This window comes from Ranitomeya imitator, chromosome 1, assembly GCF_032444005.1.
Source record: "Ranitomeya imitator isolate aRanImi1 chromosome 1, aRanImi1.pri, whole genome shotgun sequence".
NCBI classification, from domain to species: domain Eukaryota; kingdom Metazoa; phylum Chordata; class Amphibia; order Anura; family Dendrobatidae; genus Ranitomeya; species Ranitomeya imitator.
Genome location: NC_091282.1, coordinates 1,138,279,287 through 1,138,302,202, shown reverse-complemented (window position 1 = coordinate 1,138,302,202; position 22,916 = coordinate 1,138,279,287). Strand labels below are relative to the sequence as shown.

Here is a 22,916-nt window from a genome sequence, read left to right as displayed (position 1 = left end):
AAACTTTATTTTTAACAAAAAATAACAAAAACTTGATCTTTCATCTCTTCTCTCCTGCGGGGGAGAAGAGATGAATGCCGGCTTCAGCACCACGCAGGGGAAACAGTGCTTAGTGTAGCGCTATCTCTCCTGCACGGTCCGTGTGGTCCTCAGGCGGCACACGGATGCCGCACGTGTGCCACACTGATGTGCCACGTTAGCACACGGACACGGATAACTCCGGTACCGATTTTTCCGGTACCGGAATTATCTGGACGAGTGGGACAGGCCTAAGACCGAGAGGTCTGAATAATGAGGTGGAGCTATTCGCATTTGAATAAATTATGCGAAATGAGCTGCATGTATTTAAGCATAACTATCGGAGGGGGAGCCAACCCTGATGAAGGAATCTGCAGGAATTCCAAAACGCGTTGGTTTTGGCTCCCATCACGATCCGTACCTCTCGAGCAGTATCACGTGACTGCTGGTCACGTGACCTGAAGACCGAAGGTCCTCCTGAAGGTCCTTCTCAACTTCCGGCATAGATCCTCAATCACGCGCAGGACGGCGCGAGCAGAAGATTGGAACCTACAGCTATCAAGACTTGAGCAGGAATATAACAGCTAAGTAGTCTCGTTTTACAAACTAATACGCTATTACTCCACCGTGGCGAGTGTTCTCTGGACTAAGTACAAAAGTAGCTCATGATCCGTGGGGTTCGCTTATACCTACACGTCCTTGGGGAACAGGTACTAAGTAACATATAGCCCGGTTGCTTCTAAGGGTTCTGTTATTAATATTTTATGTACCGTACACATATTTATGAGATCTATATAGAGACTCCTCTTTTCAGGCTTACACCCTGAGTGCATACTTCCACGCAAGAGACATCTTGAAACGAGCCAATCAACTGTTTATCATAAGATAACGCTATCAATGTGTGTATATACATACGTCCCTAGGTAGAACATCTGAATACATAATTAACATTTACCTCTGTCTCCTTTTCAGTTAGCATATTTTACATTTCCCCTGGCCTGACTCACGCTTCTATTAGAACAACTTGAGCACTTCACCTCATTTAAGCAGGTAAATCCTACATTAATGGTGTTTTTGCTTACTGCAACTTAGAACGTAGCGCGGGTGCATACACAAATATTGTGTGTGTATATATATATATATATATATATTTTTTTTACTCTTAGTTTTTTATACCCTAGTTGTGATAGAGGGTTCCACCAGCTGCAGTCCGTACCTACCACACGCAACAGCGCCGCTATCTTATATTATTTTACTAAAGCCAAATTGGATATAATTCCACACCAAACATAAAAAAGGGCGTGGCCAAAAGTATTGGCACTGTTAGAAAAAACATGTGATGCTTCTCTAATTTGTGTAATTAACAACACCTGTAACTTACCTGTGGCACCTAACAGGTGTTGGCAATAACTAAATCACACTTGCAGCAAGTTGACATGGATTAAAGTCGACTCAACCTCTGTCCTGTGTCCTTGTGTGTACCACATTGAGCATGGAGAAAAGAAAGAAGACCAAAGAACTGTCCGAGGACTTGAGAAACCAAGTTGTGAGGAAGCATGAGCAATCTCAAGGCTAAAAGTCCATCTCCAAAGACCTGAATGTTCCTGTGTCTACCGTGCGCAGTGTCATCAAGAAGTTTAAAGCCCATGGCACTGTGGCTAACCTCCCTAGATGTGGACGGAAAAGAAAAATTGACAAGCGATTTCAACGCGAGATTGTGCGGATGTTGGATAAAGAACCTCGACTAACATCCGAACAAGTTCAAGCTGCCCTGCAGTCCGAGGGTACAACAGTGTCAACCTGTACTATCCGTCGGCGTCTGAATGAAAAGGGACTGTATGGTAGGAGACCCAGGAAGGCCCCACTTCTTATCCCGAGACATAAAAAAGTCAGGCTGGAGTTTGCCAAAACTTACCTGAGAAAGCCTAAAACGTTTTGGAAGAATGTTCTCTGGTCAGATGAGACAAAAGTAGAGCTTTTTGGGCAAGGGCATCAACATAGAGTTTACAGGAGAAAAAAAGAGACATTCAAAGAAAAGAACACAGTCCCTACAGTCAAACATGGTGGAGGTTCCCTGATGTTTTTGGGTTGCTTTGCTGCCTCAAACACTGGACTGCTTGACCGTGTGCATGGCATTATGAAGTCTGAAGACTACGAACAAATTTTGCAACATAATGTAGTGCCCAGTGTGAGAAAGCTGGGTCTCCCTCAGAGGTCATGGGTCTTCCAGCAGGACAATGACCAAAACACACTTCAAAAAGCACTAGAAAATGGTTTGATAGAAAGCACTGGAGACTTCTAAGGTGGCCAGCAATGAGTCCAGACCTGAATCCCTTAGAACACCTGTGGAGAGATCTAAAAATGGCAGTTTGGAGAAGGCACCCTTCAAATATCAGGGACCTGGAGCAGTTTGCCAAAGAAGAATGGTCTAAAATTCCAGCAGAGCATTGTAAGAAACTCATTGATGGCTACCGGAAGTGGTTGGTCGCAGTTATTTTGGCTAAAGGTTGTGCAACCAAGTATTAGGCTGAGGGTGCCAATACTTTTGTCTGGCCCATTTTTGGAGTTTTGTGTGAAATGATCAATGTTTTGCTTTTTGCTTCATTCTCTTTTGTGTTTTTTCATTTAAGACAAATTAACTGAAGATAATGATACCAAAGAATTTGTGATTGCAACCATTTTCTGAAAGAAACTGAGTATAATCTGACAGAATTGCAGGGGTGTCAATACTTTTGGCCACAACTGTAGCTGCAGCGGTCAGGTGACTAGAATCAAATGTTTCTTTATTGTCCCCATCACAGCGTCTGTGCATGAGATTTTGGGAAGCATGAAAAGTCCTACATTAAAATTATGACGCACATTGAAGAAGATATGAATGACAGAGGGAGTGTGATTATAGCACCTGAGGCCGGACTAGTCCTGATTAATCTGCATATTATAGGCAGCGATGTAAAAAATTTTTTACTGCACATAACAATTGAGTTTGGGAGCAGCCGAGACTTCATTACGATGCAGAAATAGGACTCTGAAGAATATTCTATTAGCCCAAAGTCACATTAGCGTATCACATCCGATGCAATATGGTAATTACACTCTCTCAGTGCAGGAGATGGATAAATTAATTTCTCCATCTCCTCTACTGCTGGTGGGAATCACACTGCACTTGGGTGATATCTGAGTGCAGTGTGATGTTTCACACGCACCCATAGGCTTACATGCACCCGCAGCATGCTGCATTTGCTTTCGCATGACGCATTGGCATGAGAAATTAATCACAGATGTGAGCTCCACCATAGAGTAACACTGGGCCGAGTGCTATGCGATTTTTTTTAAATTTTTTTTTATCGGATTGCACTTACCAAGTGTGAGCGAGCCCTTATATGTACTATTATAATAGTAGGCGCTTGGGGGCCTGAGAGGACATGACCGGTTTAATATCCTTTAACATCGATTTCTCAAAGTGTCATACATGACATTATCTATAGACTACGTCTCTTATTGAGATACCCCTTTCACGTACCAGTAGAATAGGATTTTATACAATAAAAAAAAAGAATTATAGTGTGAAAAATCACATAAAAATCATTGTGAAACAACCCTTTTTTTCTTTTTTAAAGAATGCCACGCATTTCTACTTCAATTTCATTTTTGTGGAGGGAGGCAAACATCCAGGTTTCCTGGCCTAGAGCCTCTTTTATTCACTACATTGGACACACCAGACGCAGTAATTAATACTTACGTTTCTCGAGCAATTATCTTGCTACCGATGGACGCCTGAACGGCTATCTCGAACAGCTGTCTTGGTATGGCGTCACGTAACCGCTCGCATATTGCTTTACCCACTTCATACGCCTTTTCCCTAAATTAAAGACTGAGCTCATTAATCACATGCAACACAATTTCTTATTAATTGGGGTTTAGTCACCTTTGTAAAGCCCATCACTAATGAAGAGCTAATCCCCCACAATCACCAGGATAAAGAAGCTCTTAAGGCCTCCTCTACCAAGTACCAAGAATTTCTATATAGCAGCTACCAACTGATATTGACTCCCATCAACCTGCCATAGATGATATTACCCAGATTCCCTCAAACATTCACATTCAGGACAGAAGTAAAGGTACCGTCACATTTAGCGACGCTGCAGAGATCTAGACAACGATGTCGATCGCTGCAGCGTCGCTGTTTGGTCGCTGGAGAGCTGTCACACAGACAGCTCTCCAGCGACCAACGATCCCGAAGTCCACGGGTAACCAGGGTAAACATCGGGTTACTAAGCACAGGGCCGCGCTTAGTGACCCGATGTTTACCCTGGTTACCATTGTAAATGTAAAAAAAACAAACACTACATACTTACATTCCAGTGTCTGGTCACGTCCCTCGCCTTCAGCTTCCCGCACTGACTGAGCGCCGGCCGTAAAGCACAGCGGTGACGTCACCGCTGTGCTCTTGCTTTACGGCCGGCCCGTCAGTGCGGGAAGCTGACGGCGAGGGATGTGACCAGACACGGGAATGTAGGTATGTAGTGTTTGTTTTTTTTTACATTTACACTGGTAACCAGGGTAAACATCGGGTTACTAAGCGTGGCCCTGCGCTTAGTAACCCGATGTTTACCCTGGTTACCAGTGAAGACATCGCTGAATCGGCGTCACACACGCTGATCCAGCGATGTCAGCGGGAGATCCAGCGACGAAATAAAGTTCTGGACTTTCCCCAGAGACCAACGATCTCCCAGCAGGGGCCTGATCTTGGGCGCTGTCAAACATAACGATTTCATTAACGATATCGTTGCTACGTCACAAAAAGCAACGATATCATTAACGATATCGTTAAGTGTGACGGTACCTTAAGTCTCATGTCTCCCAATATGTTATCATAGATCATCCCTCAAAACCAACGGAGAACCTTTCTAAGGATCCCAATCTGTCATCTTCCCTCTTTAATTCCTCCTCTAGAGGCTACAGACAATTATTATTACATATGTAATTTTCCCCTTAGAATAATATGCTATTCATCAGGTTTCATGACCACAGCACTTACCTATGTGCAATAGTCACTAGTTCTTCCACCGGACGACCATTCAATAAAATATCCATTTTCACCAGATCAGCAGGCAGGTATCCCGCGTCTTCATAGTCAAAGCTATATCATAATAACATTTGTATTCATCCATTAGAAATGTTCTTACACAAATCAAAAAGGTGCAGAAAGAAGTTCTAATAAATCAATAAAAAAAAAAAAAAAGTCCAAAGAAAGTAGGTAGACCCAAACGGATATATTAATCTTGAAATGGAGATTTAAAAGGGACAGTGCTGCCATTACATTCACTGTGCAGATCATGAAAATTAAAAGATATAATTGCCATTTACATGATGTTAAAAAAACAAAAACAGTCTAGTAAAGAGTTCTTACATTTACGTAGTATTGGGCCACCTGGTGTTCAATGTGTATAACAATATGCAGGTCCATCTACTGAGCTAAGTGCCAGAGGACAAACATGCTCAGTCACTCGTCCCACAGCCAGAAAACTGTTCCTATTGGTTGCTCTACAGTTAACAGAGGATCACTGTGCAGAAAACTAGATGTGGGATGGTGGGAGTAAACATAGGTCCATTAGCATTCAGGTGTCCCAGAACCAGGGGCTCCTTCCTTGTCCCTAACGCTAGGGGCGCCCTACCCTACTCTGTTCCCCAGAATACTTCTGATTGTGAATAAGCCGGGGCCACGCACCGGGCCTTATCTCCTGAATCCGCCCTCAGTCTGTACCCTTCCCCCACCCAGGGACTAGGGGAGTAGTAATACATCAACCAGACTAACAAGGTAATACGAAGAGGGATAAATGAAAATACCAATCATACAAATATACTTACACAAACAACAGAGGAATGCATCGGGGAGTAGAAGATAGGGTAAAACCAAAGTAGGAGAAGGAGAGTAATTAGCATACACCCAAAATCTAGCAACAGTCTCAGATAAATCCACCAAACGCCGTCTCAAACAACAACCACCATCTATTAACCATGCAGAATAAGCTAACTCTGGAAAGGAGTGCTAGCCAGGGCCCAGATTATATAGATGGGAGTGGTTAACAGTGAACAGTTGTCAGCCTTAATGCAGGAAAGCTTCCAGGAGCGCTCAAAGAAACCTGCAATTTTTAATATGAAGTGCTTCTAAACAGTGCAGGAGTAGACGAAATCAGACACTGCGGTCTTCTGGCTCCTATCTGTCACAGTAAACCCGTGACAGAGGGATAGCTAACACTAGAGAAAAGAGAAAGGATTCAGAAGGATCTAGATAAACTTGAACAATGTGCAGCGACTAGTGATGAGCAAGCGTGCTCGGATAAGGTGTTTTCCCGAGCAGGTTCTTGTCCTAATCGAGTATTTCTGCATGCTCAAAAAAAGTGCTTGAGTCACCGCGGCTGCATGACTCGCAGCTGTTCCGACAGCTGCAACACATGTAGGGATTGCCTGTTTGTTAGGCAATCCCTTCATGTGTTGCAGCTGTTGAACACCTGCAAAACAGGCAGCCACAGTGATGTGAGCATTTTTTTTTTTTCGAGCACCCTGAAAATACTCGATTAGGACATGAGCGTGCTCGCTCATCACTAGCAGCGACTAATAGGACTCTGTTTAACACGGAGAAATGCAAGATTCTACATCTGGGCAAGAAAAACTAAAATTACATCTGCAGAATGGGAGGAATAAAACTAAGTAAGAGCATGTTTGAAAAACACTTAGTATACTAATAGATCACAGACTGCATATGAGTCAATAATGTGATGTAGCAGCAAAAAAAGGCAAACAGTTCTAGGATATATTAAGAGAAGCATAGAGTCTAGATTGTGAATTAATTACTCATCATTGGTGAGGCCCCATATGGAATACTGTGTCCAGTTCTGGGCACCACATTTTAAAAAAAGACAATAAAAAACTGGAGCAAGTTCAGAGAATAGCTACTAGGATGGTGAGCGGACTGCAAACTATGTGCTATGAGGAACGGTTAAAAGATCTGGGAATGTTTAGTTTGCAAAAAAAAAAGGCTAAGAGTAGACTTAGTAGGTGTCTAAAAAATATGAAGGCATGTCACAGTGTAGAGGGATCATACTTATTCTCATTTGCACATGGAAACATAAGAAGCAAATCGAATGAAACTGAAAGGGAGAAGATACAGATTAGATATTAGAAAACCTTTTTGAGTGTGATCAATGAGTGGAACAGGCTGCCACGAGATGAATTTTCCTTCAATGGAAGTTTTCAAACAGAGGCTGGACAGACATCCGTCTGAGATGGTTTAGTGAACCTGCACTGAGAAGAGGGTTTGGCACGATGACCGTGGAGGTCTCTTCCAACTAGGATTCTATTATTAGGGAACATTATACAGCAGTATGGAGCTGTGTAGCTGTGAATCCAGCTCTGAAGTAAGGTAAAACACTTGATAGAAAGCTCAGCATGATCTCCATCTCTCCCTCTATTTTTTTTCCCCACGTCTTCTTCGGAGTCCGCTCTCCTTTTTCCATAGAGTATAATAGGCAGTGTCACAACACCACATTGAGCCTGCTGTCTGCCTTTTCTGAGCGAGTTGAATTTGAGCTATTTTTTTTTCAGAGTGGACAAGTTGAGAAATCAGGGAGAGGGTTCTCCTTGGCTCAATACTTCTGGTCTAGCGCCGAGATTGATAAGGTTTACGTTGCTTAACCACTGTTCCTTAGTAGTGATGAGCGAATATACTTGTTACTCGAGATTTCCCGAGCACGCTCGGGTGTCCTCAGAGTATTTTTTAGTGCTCGGAGATTTTGTTTTTATTGCCTCAGCTGAATGATTTACATCTGTTAGCCAGCATAAGTACATGTGGGGGTTGCCTGGTTGCTAGGGAATCCCCACATGTACTTATGCTGGCTAACAGATGTAAATCATTCAGCTGCGGCAAGAAAAACTAAATCTCCGAGCACTAAAAAATACTCGCAGGTCACCCAAGTGTGCTTGGGAAGTCTCGAGTAACGAGTATATTCACTCAATCACTAGTCCTTAGTAGTGAAAAGCGAGTATACTCGTTGCTTGGGTCTTCCCTAGCACGCTCGGGTGGTCTCCGAGTATTTATGACTGCTCGGAGATTGTTTTCCTTGCCGCATCTGGATGATTTACGGCTGCTAGACAGCCTGAGTACATGTGGAGGTTTCCTGGTTGCTAGGGACTTGCCACATGTAATCAAGCTGTCTTGTAGCCGCAAATCATCCAGCTGCGGCAAGGAAAACTAAATCTCCGAACAGTCATAAATATTAGGAGACCACCCGAGTGACGAGTATACTCGCTCATCACTAGTCCTTAGTCAAGACTGAGATTGATTTGGTTTCTTGCTCTCATTTCCAGATTATGTACAGATTTTATGTATGTTCTATTGTTGCTGCCGGATCAGGTAAATCTCATAAGCATTCAACGAAGAGTATGAGACCCCTACTGATGACCCTATAAGATTCTCTTAGGGGATATTCTGATTTATTTGTCATAATGTGCCTTAGATTGGCCTTAATAATATATGTTCTACATTTTCTTCATACCCATCTTCAAGAGACTGGAAATCATACCATGTTTCTACTACCTAGATATATTTGGTTGAAGAAGAGCAAGGGCCGGGTACAGGGGGTGAGGGTCTTGTAGGGTCTTACAGGTCTCACCTTGCATATCCTGAAGATAAGGATTTTAAATTGTCATAAAAATCAACCACAATTTCGTTCAATGGGAACAAATACTTCATCATTATTCGGTGTTCATCTATGTAAAGAAAGCTCTTCTGCTCTGCTCTTCGGGTCTGTGGAAACAAGCAATTTCCTTTGTTAGACCGTAGTTCACATTGGCATCACGACTGCCATTCCTCATGGAGCCATGACCAAGGGATCCAGCTTCTAATGAAACAAAATGGATCCTTGTGGATTCCATTGACTTATATATGGTATGTCATGTCTTTGTTATTCCTACATACATTACCACTAGATTAAAAGGAGGTGGAAACCAAATTGGCTGCTCTGTGCCTCTGCTCCACTTGGCTCCTACATTAGTTTTGCTACATATGCCCCAAAATAGGGTGACATTTCCTATAATCTGCCGTCCTTTTATTATACGGGGTTATCTAGGACTTCGATAGGTCATCAATGATAGATCAGGGGGTTCTTACACTCAGTCCCCCACTGATCCACTGTTTGCAGCTCACATGGCACCTAGCAGTGAACAGTGTATGGATTCAGGACACCACAGCTATGTACACCACGTAGTGGCCATTCTTGTGTAGTACAGCTCAGCTCCCATTGAAGTAAATAAGATCTGTGCTGCAGTATCTGGTAATGAATAGGAAAAGCGTCAGTGCAGAATACAATGCGCACATATATGGCGACTCAAAAATCCAATAATCAAAAATTAGGAGACACACGAGTCAAAACTGGCCACAATATATAATCAAAAAATAGTTTTTATTAAATAATCAGACTTACAAATATATAGTAATCAAAAAAGGGAACTATAAAGTGCATAGCAACTAAATCTGAGGGTACATCCAAGTCACCCATTAATCCAGGACAGGGCCCTAATGAGTATAGAACAATAATATATTCGATAATAAATATCAACCTACAAATGCTGCTCACATAAGGGCTGTCTGGCCAAAAGCCTGTGGTGATCCCAATAGGAAAGAGTATATTCACAGTGGCCACATTCACATTACATGGAACACCACATGCTTCAAGCGTACAAATAGTCACACAAAAGAATCAAATGGTTAAGTTACCCATGTGTGATTAAGGGGTCCTGCCTGGGTCCTGGGTGACGTTCCCCAACGCGCGTTTCGCGTCCTATGGTTACCGCTTCTTCAGGGGGTTTTTGGCCAGACAGCCCTTATGTGAGCAGCATTTGTAGGTTGATATTTATTATCGAATATATTATTGTTCTATACTCATTAGGGCCCTGTCCTGGATTAATGGGTGACTTGGATGTACCCTCAGATTTAGTTGCTATGCACTTTATAGTTCCCTTTTTTGATTACTATATATTTGTAAGTCTGATTATTTTTTTTGATTATATATTGTGGCCAGTTTTGACTCGTGTGTCTCCTAATTCTCCTAATTTTTGAGTATCTGGTAATGGTCTCTACACATTGTACAGTTGCTCAGATGTTCCACTTCTGTATACTGTGTACACCCAGCTGCCCGGGGAAGGTGCTGCCGACCGCCACGTATTCAAAGAATAAGTCATGGACAACCCCTTTAATATAGATGGAGTACACAAGATAACACAATGTGTTTACAAAATTACTGTTCATGATGTCATTTCCTAATAATATCTCAAATCTTTGCGATCCAATGGTCACTGACCTGACACAGCGACATGATCTTTCCAAGATAGTCATCTGGTGAAATAATTGTGCCCAAAATCATAGGTTCAAGATATTCCTTTACTACAGATTTGTCAGGAAATGCAGATGGATTTACAATGGTGATCTCCGATTCTCCATATTCCTGTAGAAATAATTCGGAAAATTAAATGGGATCTTACAATTCGAGCTGATTTGCAGAACCCGGCAGTGACCAGTGTGCGGGAGCTGTGTGGATCTTCTCCGCAACGTTTACATCTGGCCACCGCTACAAACAGCAGATCGTTGGTGATGCCAGTTGTTGGGACTTCCACCGATCTGATATTGATGACCGGTCCTGGGATTAGGCCATTAATGTCAAAGTGGTGGAAAATCCCTTTAACTACAAATATTTAAGCCAAAAAATGTCAACATCTTAACATCAAAGTCCAATTTTACAGATTTTTTGGCCTACAATATAGCGCCGCGTGGTTAGGTTTCGCAGTCTATGATCCACCAGATCCTTGTATGAAGCATGACTGTATGATGGAAGAAAGGCCGTAGACAGTAAGTACCTTAATCAGCTTTGGAGACGACAGCACAGCCTTGTATGGGACTGTAGGGGACGTCATTATGACGGATGCATTGTATTCCTGCTCCAGTCTCTGGTTAAACACCTCCATGTGTAAAAGGCCCAGGAAGCCCAACCTGTGCGGGACATTAATGTTAGAGTTTATATAGAACTACAAATATACAGAAAAACATGGATGTGTTAATAAAATGGGCAACTACTTAATGCTCGAATAGAAATTGGTCTGGAAAATACAAGTAACGTGGGAAAAACCACTAAGTCCACGCTATTTGTACTGCAGGGTGTAGACTGAATTACAAACTAGATCAGGACCAGACCATTTCCATCCAACTCCCACCACACATTTTTTTTTGCGTATATGCAATTTTAAGATCGCTAAATAAAATTCTGGTCCAGTCATCCAAACAACTTTTGCCTCTACTTTGTATTTGGTTCTATTATTACTGAATTTCCTGGTAACTGGGCCTGGCATATAAGCCCTAGTTACAGGGCAAATTCAGCCTCATGCAGCTGCTGAGTCGATCTTTGACTAACGTAGCATCGCATGCTGCCAGCCACCGGTAATCACATGATCACCGTGATTGCTTCCTAATCCGTACGCACAACATTCGTTTAAGAAACAGATCAGGGAGGCAGAGATGGTAATAAACCATTTCTGACTTCTCCATGGGAAGTCCACAGGCTCATGTATACATGTACGTGTGTTGATGAGGATATGAACATTTAGCTCTACACAATACTGGACTGGTGACAATCCGGGATACAGAATTACAGGATGGTGTTAGGTTACAAACATATCTGGATAAGCTGGAGGTTTGGGAAGAAATCTTGAGAAATGAGATTGAACACTGAAAAATGCATCTTCACTAGTCAGACGGCACATGGCGCAAGAAAGTCAAAGCTGAGATCTAGCAGGTTCAAGGTGGGAAAATCAAAGTAAAAGATGGATTACAAGGAAAGAGTAAAAGAAACGCTAAGGAGTGACCTACTGTAATATATTCAATACTGTATTTCATACAACGTGGCCAAGACCAGGATTCTTTCCTGAAAGAGCAGTAAGACTATGCAGATCTCGGCCTGATGCTATGCTACTTTCACTAGGAGATAAGTGTAATATACACATGGTTAATATATTACAGAGATGAGTTCCTGAGCCAGTGGTTTGTTCTGCCAAAGAAATTTGCATCTGCCTTGTAACGTTATATACTTTCACATAGGTTGAGAAAAGACCAAGGTCCATCAAGGCCTGCCTTTCTCCATCTATTAGAAGTTCTTTGTCACTGAATTATCCGTTTCTTTTTGCTTTCCTCCAGATCAGTGTTGCAGAAAAACACTCCGCCTCAGACACTACATCACCTAAATTTTGCACAAATTACCTCTTTTCAGAAACTAAAAGTTATTGAAACGTCTATCTTGCGCTCCAGTAATGGTCCTGCAGGTGATCATTTAGGCACAACTGCTGCGCCCGTGTGATCATTGTGTGACACCGTGCAGTGACACATTTCTGCTCGCACTGTAAGGCTATGTTCACACGTTCCTGATTTCCCTCCTTTTTTTTCAGGACTAAAAACCGCAGCTCTTGGCAGAAAACGCAGGTCCTTTTTTTGGTGCGTTTTTTGATGCGTTTTTTGATGCAGTTTTCTATGCAGAGTCTGTGTGTTTTCTAGGAAGTTTTTTAGGGTTAAAATGGCTGAAAATACCCTAACCCTACCCCTAACCCTATTCTAACCTTAGTGGAAAAAAAAAAAAAACATTCTTAATTTTTTTTATAGTCCCTACCTATGGGGGTGACAAAGGGGGGGGGGGGTCATTTACTATTTTTTTTATTTTGATCACTGAGATAGGTTACATCTCAGTGATCAAAATGCACTTTGGAACGAATCTGCCGGCCGGCAGATTCGGCGGGCGCACTGCGCATGCGCCCGCCATTTTGCAAGATGGCGGCGCCCAGGGAGAAGACGGCCGGCCGGACACCGGGAGGCCGGGTAAGTATAAGGGGGGGAGATGAGGGCACGGGGGGGGCGTCGGAGCACGGGGGGTGGCATCGGGGCACGGGGGGCAGCCACACTGCAGCGGTTCTGCACCACAAACCGCAGTAAAACCCGCAGATATTTTTTTCATCTATGGGTTTTACTGCGGGTTTGACCTCACAATGGAGGTCAATGGGTGCAGAACCGTTGCAGTTCCGCAAAAAGAAGTGACATGGTACTTCTTTTTTACCACGGCTATTCAGCGCGGCTTTTTCCGCGATTTTCCGCAATGTGGGCACAGCAGTTCCTGTTTTCCATAGGGTACATTGTAATGTACCCTGCATGGAAAACAGCTGCGGACCCGCAGCGGGAAAATCGCGGCGATTCCGCATGAAAAAAGGATGGTGTGAACATGGCCTATATGTTCATCATAAGAATAAGAAATGGCGGAAATAAATTACAGTATACTAAAGAATTACATCATTTAGATCATGGCGGCAGTAGATGTACCTCCAGCCAGCACCCAGGGCTGCGCTGCTGTCCCGACTAACAGACACACTTGAATCATTCAAGGTCAGCTTTTCCAGCGCACTCTTCAAATTGCTGTATTCTGATTGGTCAACTGGAAACATTCCTGAAACAAAAAGTTAATGAAACCGTTAGGGTATGGTTATGCAATTTTCTGAAGTGGATTTCGGAGTGGATTCTGTCCCAAAAACCACATTTAGGTTATGACGACACTGAATTTTTTGACCATTTCAGAAAAGCTAAGGGGCTGATTCATCAAGTAGTTTGTGTCAGTTTACTGGTGTAAAAAAGATTAAAGGCTAAAAAATTTGGACTTTTTTTCCCCCCCATCTGGGTAAGCTTTGCCAACTTTTCAAAAAACGGGTAGAACTTGGGTCAGGAGTGGACATGGCCAGGTGCGCCCAACAAATTCATCAGGATACAGAAATGTGTGACAGCAGTACATTTCTTGCTTGGTACACGGAACTAAAATATTCCCTCTAGCGCGTGCTTCATAAAGAATGGGGTACAAAACACCAGTCCTGATGAATAAGCCCCTAAGTGTTTGCCACAGTTTGTGTGTAGGGGGCATTTTTTTTTCCAAGCAGAAACACTTCAAGAATTAACATGCTGCTTCCATTTCCATGTGGAAAAAACAGAACCATGTACTGAAATAATTAGGAAGCTTTTAAAAAAAATAATCTTAAGTACCGTAGTTTTTTAAAGCAAAGTCTAGAAAACAAAACTTTTGTGAATATACCCTAAAAGGTTCTGTAAATACTACTGGAAAGGCTTCCTATTGATTTTAATGGGAAAACACATCTATAATGCTCTTTTTCCCCTCACACTGAAAACAAAACACATAGAAATAAAGAAATATGAGAATTCTATCTGAAAAAGCTCCAAATTCAACCACTGAAAGGTAAACAGCAGAAAAAGCTCTCAATACACAAAAAAGGAGTTCAAATCCATGCCGAAAAACTATTCTTTTCATTTAACCTGAAAAATCCGCATCAAAATATTGCGTGTGAACTTACCTTGAAGGTATGTGCGCATTGTGTGTTTCAGGTGGATTCTGGTCGGAATCCACATGAAAAACAAGCACAAAAACGCCCCATGGAATGAGTGCAATTCACAGCAATACCAAAACCACATTGCTGTGCGCAGGTCGTGTCTTGTCACTTCTAACGGCTTCACCACTTAAAAGGAACAGGTTCATTCTTGGAGCGCCTTCCTAGCAGAAGCCGCCCACTCTCTATACTTAACAGTATAGACTAAAAGCGGCGGCGAAACCATCTCACGAAAACGACCGTTTGCCTGATTCGGCTTTGCAGGGAAAAACGCTGTGGCTGTGCTGACGTCTAAAAGTCTGTGTGCACATAGCCTTAGAGTGGTTTTCCAAAAACTCGTGAAGCAGCGGGGAATGTGTTAAATTCACAATCCCCTATTCTCACCTCTTTGTTCCCCCCACTATTGTGGACTACCATCACTATTGCTCCGGCAGTCCACAACGGTCTCGGCTTACTTCCTCCAGGCTTTATGTACATCATTGATGTGACTGAGGTACGGGCCTCAGCAGTGAAGCCGACATCTCCAGCACGTGGCTTCTAAGGCCATCGATTGGCTGGAGTGTCCACATGAATGATGTACTGGATGTGGTCACTAGGGTTGAGCGAAACGGATCGTTCATTTTCAAAAGTCGCCGACTTTTGGCAAAGTCGGGTTTCATGAAACCCGACCCGATCCCTGTGTGGGGTCGGCCATGCGGTACGCGACTTTCGCGCCAAAGTCGCGTTTCGTATGACGCGCTTGGCGCCATTTTTTTCAGCCAATGAAGGGGCGTGGGCAGAGTGATGACATAGGTCTTAGGGGCGTGGACGCCTATCGCCATGTTGTCGCTTGTGCGCTGTAGCGATTTGCACTGTGTAACACCAGCTTTTCAGTTCAGGGACGGACGGAGGAGAGAGAGAAAGAGAAAGAGAGAGAGAGAGAGAAAGAGAGAGAGAAAAAAAAAAAAAACCATTGGCTTTGCATTGGGTTTCGGTCGATCCTCGACTTTTCGCCATAATCGGCCGATTTCACTCGATAGTCGGGTTTCGCGAAACCCGGCTCGACCCTAAAGAAGTCAAGGTCGCTCAACCCTAGTGGTCACTGCAGGATATTAGCGCGGACCATGGGTGCCGCGATTCTCATCATAGGGCGGAGAGTGAGAAGAACCTTTTTTTTATTTTGTATTTCATATGTAATCATTCCTAGATTCCCATCCCTCTGCTGTATTTTTTTTCTCCAGATCACAGAAAACCCCTCTGATGTTAATTGTTTGGGCTTTTCTGATGCGCCGAGCATCACTCACGAGGAAAACAAACTTCAAAGAGCAAAGCAGACGAGGCAGTCCATGCATTATGTATAGTGGTGCCGTGTCATTACCAATCCCCTTGCTGCAGCGCTCCCTACATTCCTGACAACCTGGCAAAAACTATATCACGGGGGAGCTGACAAGTCCTGTTGTCTGGGGAGGTTCCTTCCTTACATCTCTCCTAAATGATCTGCGCTCCTGTAAAATAGGCCGTGTCTAGGAGATGATGAGTGCGGCTGCAGAATAAAGGTTCTCTGCCATTTATATACTGTGTGACCATCGTTCCTGATCCAGTCGTGGAGGCGTACATGGCCGTTACAAGAAATCATACACAAGGGTACAGTGGCTGTGCCAATCATGGATTCTCAATAGGTGGCTGTGAATGGTCGCTCTCCACTGAAATGGATGGGAGGTGCATATACTTCATACAACAAAGAACTGGCATTGTCAATTCATTTTATAGCTGTAGCTTTTGTGTTTGCCACGTTAGCCTTTAGTCTTAAAGGAATTGATACAGTATTACGCCTGGCACCTGAGGGAGCACTGTTTGGTATACGGTGTCCCCTTGAAGAAGCTACACATGTGAAACGCGCGTTGAGTACAGGCACATCATGGGTAAGGCTTAACACTGGTACTCGGGCACGATGTATGTAGAAGTCACACTACACTTCCTACGCTGTTGTACTGGTATGTTACATGTTTCGGCCATGTGACTGAACATATATATATTGTTGTATTTGTCTAATCCCGCATGTCACTCCATCGGGAGGTTGAATCTTGAAGTAAGTGCTCTTGTAATGTGTAATGTTTTTTTTAAAGGGAACCTGTCACCCCGTTTTTTTCAGTAGGAGATAAAAATACCGTTAAATAGGGCCTGAGCTGTGCTTTACAATAGGGTATTTTTTGTCCCCCGATTCCCTACCTATGCTGCCGAAATACCTTACAAAAGTGGCCTTTTTCGCCTGTCAATCAGGCTGGTCAGGTCAGATGGGCGTGGTCACAGCACTGTTTCTCCCCCACATCTTGCTTATGTTCCCGTTGGTGGCGTAGTGCTTCTCGCATGCGCAAGTGCCGAATGCACTGCACAGCTGTAGAAAAAGAGCGCGCTCGCCACTATTCAGCGGTTTCTCGGTGGGCGCGGCCATCTTCCTGAGGCCGTGCGTGCGCAGATGTCCTGCTTCCCAGGGCTTCAGGAAAATGGCCGCGGGATGCCGCGCGTGCGCAGATGGACATCGCGGCGGCCATTTTCCTGAAGCCGAGTTCGAATGTCGGCTTCAGGAAAATGGCCGCCGCGATGTCCATCTGCGCACGCGCGGCATCCCGCGGCCATTTTCCTGAAGCCCCGGGAAGCAGGAGACTTGATCTGCGCACGCGCGGCCTCAGGAAGATGGCCGCGCCCACCGAGAAACCGCTGAATAGCGGCGAGCACGCTCTTTTTCTACAGCTGCGCAGTGCATTCGGCACTTGCGCATGCGAGAAGCACTACGCCACCAACGGGAACATAAGCAAGATGTGGGGGAGAAACAGCGCTGTGACCACGCCCATCCGACCTGACCAGCCTGATTGACAGGCGAAAAAGGCCACTTTTGGAAGGTATTTCGGCAGCATAGGTAGGGAATCAGGGGACATAAAATACCCTATTGTAAAGCACAGCTCAGGCCCTATTTAACAGTATTTTTATCTCCTACTGAAAAAAACGGGGTGACAGGTTCCCTTTAATATATTATGTAAAGTATATACATATATACTGTATATTTGACAACAGCTTTATGACCCTATATTCTCCCATTTTTGATAATTAGAAGTAGTGAAGTTGCTAAAGCTACATATGGCATTTTTTGTTAGCCTGAGGGGGTATAGGTGTGATTGGACTTAGATTTTGACTTTGAGTATTATACTAAGGCAACTATGACACATATCTGTGTCATGTACAGTAAGTACACTATTAGGTATGAGAGTTATAATTTGAAAATAGTTTGTATGTAATCTAGCATGTCCAGGAACAGACCCAATTCACATGCTCTGCAACGTGCCATCTACCCTTTTTGAATGGTAGATTCTTCATTATCCGCATTCTGTCAGTACTATAGGTCCTAGGACACCCTCTCATTGCTCAGCGTGCACCGCTTCTGCCACTGCTTAATAAAATATTGCATTTCTGCATCTGCTATGCCTGAACACTGGTTGACAGCCAGGATCGGAGAGAAAAAGATTGGGCCCCACTTCCGGTAATCAATCTTGCTGCTAAAAAGATGAATTACACTTAATACAGGAGGGAGACACTAGTAGGCCAATACTTTTGGAGTGACTTTTCAGGGGTGAGATAACATAACTTTATTAATTAAACTATGTAAAGGCATTTTGCACATTATCTATCAAAAGAGATCAAGTACAGGGACCATTTAATTATATGTATTTGGGCTCCACTCACCAGCAAACACCATGGGTTTCGCAGGCTTAAAGCCAGGCAGAGGCTCCACTGGCTGCTTCAGTAGATGCAGAGTGTCTCCTATTTGTGCTTCCTGTACGTCTTTCATCCCGGCGATTAGGTAACCTACTTGCCCAGCGTATCTTGGAAACAATGAGTGTAATTAGAATATGTTATCACAATTGGTGCAGATTCAACAAATTGTACATTGGATATCAGGTTCATGTGTTCCATAAAAGCAGGTAACAAACGCTCAGAGAGAAAGCACTGCAGGAGTTCACTACAGCTACAGTTGTGTCAATTAGTGTTTGCTCCTTCCTGATCTTCCTAGTCTTCTGCATGTTTCTCACACTTAAATGTTTCAGATCACCAAAAAAGTGTAAATATATTAGACAAAGATAACACAAGCAGAGACAAAATGTAGTTTTTAAATGAAGCTCTTGATTATTAAGGGATAAAGAAATCCAAACCTACAGGTCCCTGCGTGAAAAGGTTATTGCCCATTAAACCTAATAACTTGTTGGGCCACCCTTAGCAGCAACAACTGCAATCAAGTGTTCGTGATAACTGGTTTTGCAACACTCTGGAGGAATTTTGGCCCACTCATCTTTGCAGAATTATTGTATTTCCGAGCATGAACCGCCTTTTTTAAGGCCACAGCATCTCAATCACATAAAAAGGCCAGTACTTTGACTAGGCCACTCCAAAGCCTTAATTTTGTGTTTCTTAAGCCATTCAGAGGTGGACTGGCTGGTGGGTTATGCAACAGGACAATGATCCAAAACACAAGTACACTTCCGCTTGAGGTCTTAAACAGATGGCCCAACATTCTCCTTCAGGATTTTTTTGGTAGACAGCAGAATTAATGGTCCCATTTGCCCAGCAAGTCTTCCAGGTCCTGAAGCAGCAAAACAGCCCAAGACCATCACACTACCACCACCGTATTTTATGGTTGGTATAATGTTCCTTTTCTGAAATGCTGTGTTATTTGCCAGATGTAATGGGACATACACCTTCCAAAAAGTTCAACTTTTGTCTTGTTAGTCCACAGAGTATTCTCCCAAAAGTCTTTGGGATCACCATGATGTTTTCTGGCAAAACTGAGATGAGCCTTAATGTTCTTATTGCTCAGCAGTGGTGTTTGACTTGGAACCCTGCTATGCAGGTCATTTTTGCCCAGTCTCCATCTCATGGTAGAGTCCTGAAAACCGACCTTAACTGAGGCAAGCAAGGCCTGCACTTCTTTGTATGTTTTGAGGGGTCTTTTTGTGACCTCTTGGATGAGTCGTTGCTGTGCTCTTGGTGCAATTTTGGTCAGCCAGCCACTCATGGGAAGGTTCACTCACCACTGTTCCATGTTTTCACCATTTGTGGGGTCCCAAAGCTTTAGAATGGCCTTATAACCTTTTCCACACTGATTGATCTCAATTACTTTGCTTCTCTCTTTGTTCCAGAATTTCTTAGGATCATGGCATGATGTCTAGCTTTTAAGGAATCTTTTGATCTACTTCACGTTGTCATGCAAATCCTCTTTAAGTGATTTCTTGATTGAGAATGGGTGTGGCAATATTCAGGCCTGGGAATTTGAACTCAGCTTTCCAAAGACATGATAAACCACAATTAAAACATAAATTAAGGATAAATTAAGATGGAGAAATCACTTTTAAAACACAGGGCCCTGTAGGTTTGGATTTCTTTTTTCCTTAAAAAATAGAGAGCTTCATTAAAAACTGCATTTTGTATTAACTGACCATCACACAGCCACAACAGAGTTTGATTGAATGCCATTAAAAAAAATATATAAAAAAAATGGTGTAGAAATTTGCAGAACATTTCATTACATAATTACAACATTTTATTTGCTTTAAAAACAGAATTCTCCTTTAGTTCTGCTCATAGTGCTGTGGCATAAACGCTGGGCATCACACATGCACGCATTGGAGCACAAAATCGGCACCGACAGGAGCGTCATTACTGGCTGCAGGATCAGAGTGCCATCTGGTGGCATTAATGGAATATTCATCATGTGCTAAAGTATCGATCTACTACAGTATATCCTGCACAGGGCTGTACACAATGTTAAATGCATTGGATGTTGAGCAAATAGACTTTAAAAAGGGTTTTTACATCTTTATTTATTTATTTTTTTTTTAAGGCTCAGAACGCTATAAAAAAACAAACAAAATAAATGATGCTTGCCTCCTGGACCAGCCTCAATCTACGTAGACCCTTGGGTGACAGAGTCCATGTGGGCCAATCTTCGCTTAAAAGTTTTTTTTTTATCCTCGCCTTCTAAAAGATATAACTTTTTTGTATTCTTCGTCGATGGAGCTGTATCGGGGCCTGTTTTTTTTTTTGCAGTAAAAGCTGTAGTTTCTATCATTAGTATTTTGTGATGTCTTTTCATTAAAACATTTTTGGAGAGACAAAGTGTTAAAAAGTAAAAACAAAAAGAAAAAAAGAAAAGGATTCTGCCGTTTAAATTTTTTCTTTTTTTTCTTTCTTCATTTTGCCATTCACTATATGGGACATATATTAAGATACTTTATTAGTTTTAGCAGTAACACATGCAGTTATGCCAAGAATGATCTTATTCTTTTTCTATGTACGGTACTTTCTGAAACGCGATCATTTAAGGCCTCTGTCTGTTATGGAATCCAAGTCGCTGATTAATCTCGCCAGCTGCCTGTCATGGCTGCCGCGACCAATCAGCGACGGCCACAGTCCGATTAGTCCTTCCTCTGCAGTCAGCGCCCGCTCCATACTCCCCGCAGTCACCGCTCACACAGGGTTAATGCCAGCGGTAACGGACCGCGTTATGCCACGGGTAACGCACTCAGTTACTGCCGCTATTAACCCTGTGTGACCAAATTTTTACTATTGATGCTGCCTATGCAGCGTCAATAGTAAAAACATCTAATGTTAAAAATAATAAAAAAAAATAAAAAATCATTATATACTCACCTTTCGCGATGCTCTGGTGAACGCTCCATGCAAGCGGCAGGTTTCGGTGCCGTGTATGGGAGAAGGACCTGCCATGATGTCACGGTCATGTGACCGAACTACAAGGGGCCCTCGGGAAGGTGAGTATATGTTTATTTTTTAACCTGTGACATACGTGGCTGGGCAATATACTACGTGGCTCTGTGCTGTATACTACATCACTGGGCAATATACAACGTGACTGGGCAATATACTACGTAACTGGGCAATATACTATGTGCCTGGGCAATATACTACAGCACAGACACGTATACTACGTGGCTGGGCAATATACATAGACACACATACACACAGACATACATACACACACGTGCTTCTTCTCAAAGTTAGAATATCATCAAAAAGTTAATTTATTTCAGTTCTTCAATACTAAAAGTGAAACTCATTATATAGTCACTACGGAGTGATCAATTTCAAGAACTGAAATAAATTAACTTTTCTTGATATTATAATTTAGTGAGAGGCACGTGTGTATAATATATATATATATATATATATATATATAAACTAGGTGTTTCCAGCCAGCTAACGCTCGGCATGCTCATTGCTATCTAATTAACGCTGCTGGTGATTAAACTAAAGTAAATAATGACAACATTCAATAGCACTTACGCAGGTGGTAAATTAACGTGTGGTAAGGTGTGGGGACGGAGCCTCGTGTGGTAAGGTGTGGGGACGGAGCCTCGTGTGGTAATGTGTGGGAACGGAGCCTCGTGTGGTAATGTGTGGGGACGAAGCCTCGTGTGGTAATGTGTGGGGACGGAGCCTCGTGTGGTAATGTGTGGGGACGGAGCCTCGTGTGGTAATGTGTGGGAACGGAGCCTCGTGTGGTAATATGTGAGGACGGAGCCTCGTGTGGTAATGTGTGAGGACGGAGCCTCGTGTGGTAATGTGTGGGAACGGAGCCTCGTGTGGTAATGTGTGGGGACGGAGCCTCGTGTGGTAATGTGTGGGGACGGAGCCTCGTGTGGTAATGTGTGGGAACGGAGCCTCGTGTGGTAATGTGTGGGGACAGAGCCTCGTGTGGTAATGTGTGGGGACGGAGCCTCGTGTGGTAATGTGTGGGGACGGAGCCTCGTGTGGTAATGTGTGGGGACGGAGCCTCGTGTGGTAATGGGAGCCTCGTGTGGTAATGAGTGGGGACGGAGCCTCGTGTGGTAATGTGTGAGGATGGAGCCTCGTGTGGTAATGTGTGGGGACGGAGCCTCGTGTGGTAATGTGTGGGAACGGAGCCTCGTGTGGTAATGTGTGGGGACAGAGCCTCGTGTGGTAATGTGTGGGGACGGGGCCTCGTGTGGTAATGTGTGGGAACGGAGCCTCGTGTGGTAATGGGAGCCTCGTGTGGTAATGAGTGGGGACGGAGCCTCGTGTGGTAATGTGTGAGGATGGAGCCTCGTGTGGTAATGTGTGGGGACGGAGCCTCGTGTGGTAATGTGTGGGAACGGAGCCTCGTGTGGTAATGTGTGGGGACAGAGCCTCGTGTGGTAATGTGTGGGGACGGAGCCTCGTGTGGTAATGTGTGGGGACGGAGCCTCGTGTGGTAATGGGAGCCTCGTGTGGTAATGAGTGGGGACGGAGCCTCGTGTGGTAATGTGTGAGGATGGAGCCTCGTGTGGTAATGTGTGGGGACGGAGCCTCGTGTGGTAATGTGTGGGAACGGAGCCTCGTGTGGTAATGTGTGGGGACAGAGCCTCGTGTGGTAATGT

At 43.6% G+C, this 22,916-nt stretch overlaps 1 protein-coding gene across 1 annotated transcript in view; it reads right to left on the bottom strand.

Annotated features, from left to right (window-relative positions):
* Window positions 1–22,916, bottom strand: part of GUF1 (GTP binding elongation factor GUF1) — a 58,835-nt gene that overhangs the window by 10,732 nt on the left and 25,187 nt on the right. The window contains exons 10-16 of the mRNA XM_069744517.1: window positions 18,211–18,350; window positions 13,427–13,550; window positions 10,930–11,062; window positions 10,377–10,520; window positions 8,691–8,824; window positions 5,057–5,158; window positions 3,758–3,877 (exon numbers count right to left, since the gene is read on the bottom strand). Coding sequence (XP_069600618.1) covers window positions 3,758–3,877; window positions 5,057–5,158; window positions 8,691–8,824; window positions 10,377–10,520; window positions 10,930–11,062; window positions 13,427–13,550; window positions 18,211–18,350 — 897 coding nt within the window. The remainder of the gene's footprint in view (window positions 1–3,757; window positions 3,878–5,056; window positions 5,159–8,690; window positions 8,825–10,376; window positions 10,521–10,929; window positions 11,063–13,426; window positions 13,551–18,210; window positions 18,351–22,916) is intronic.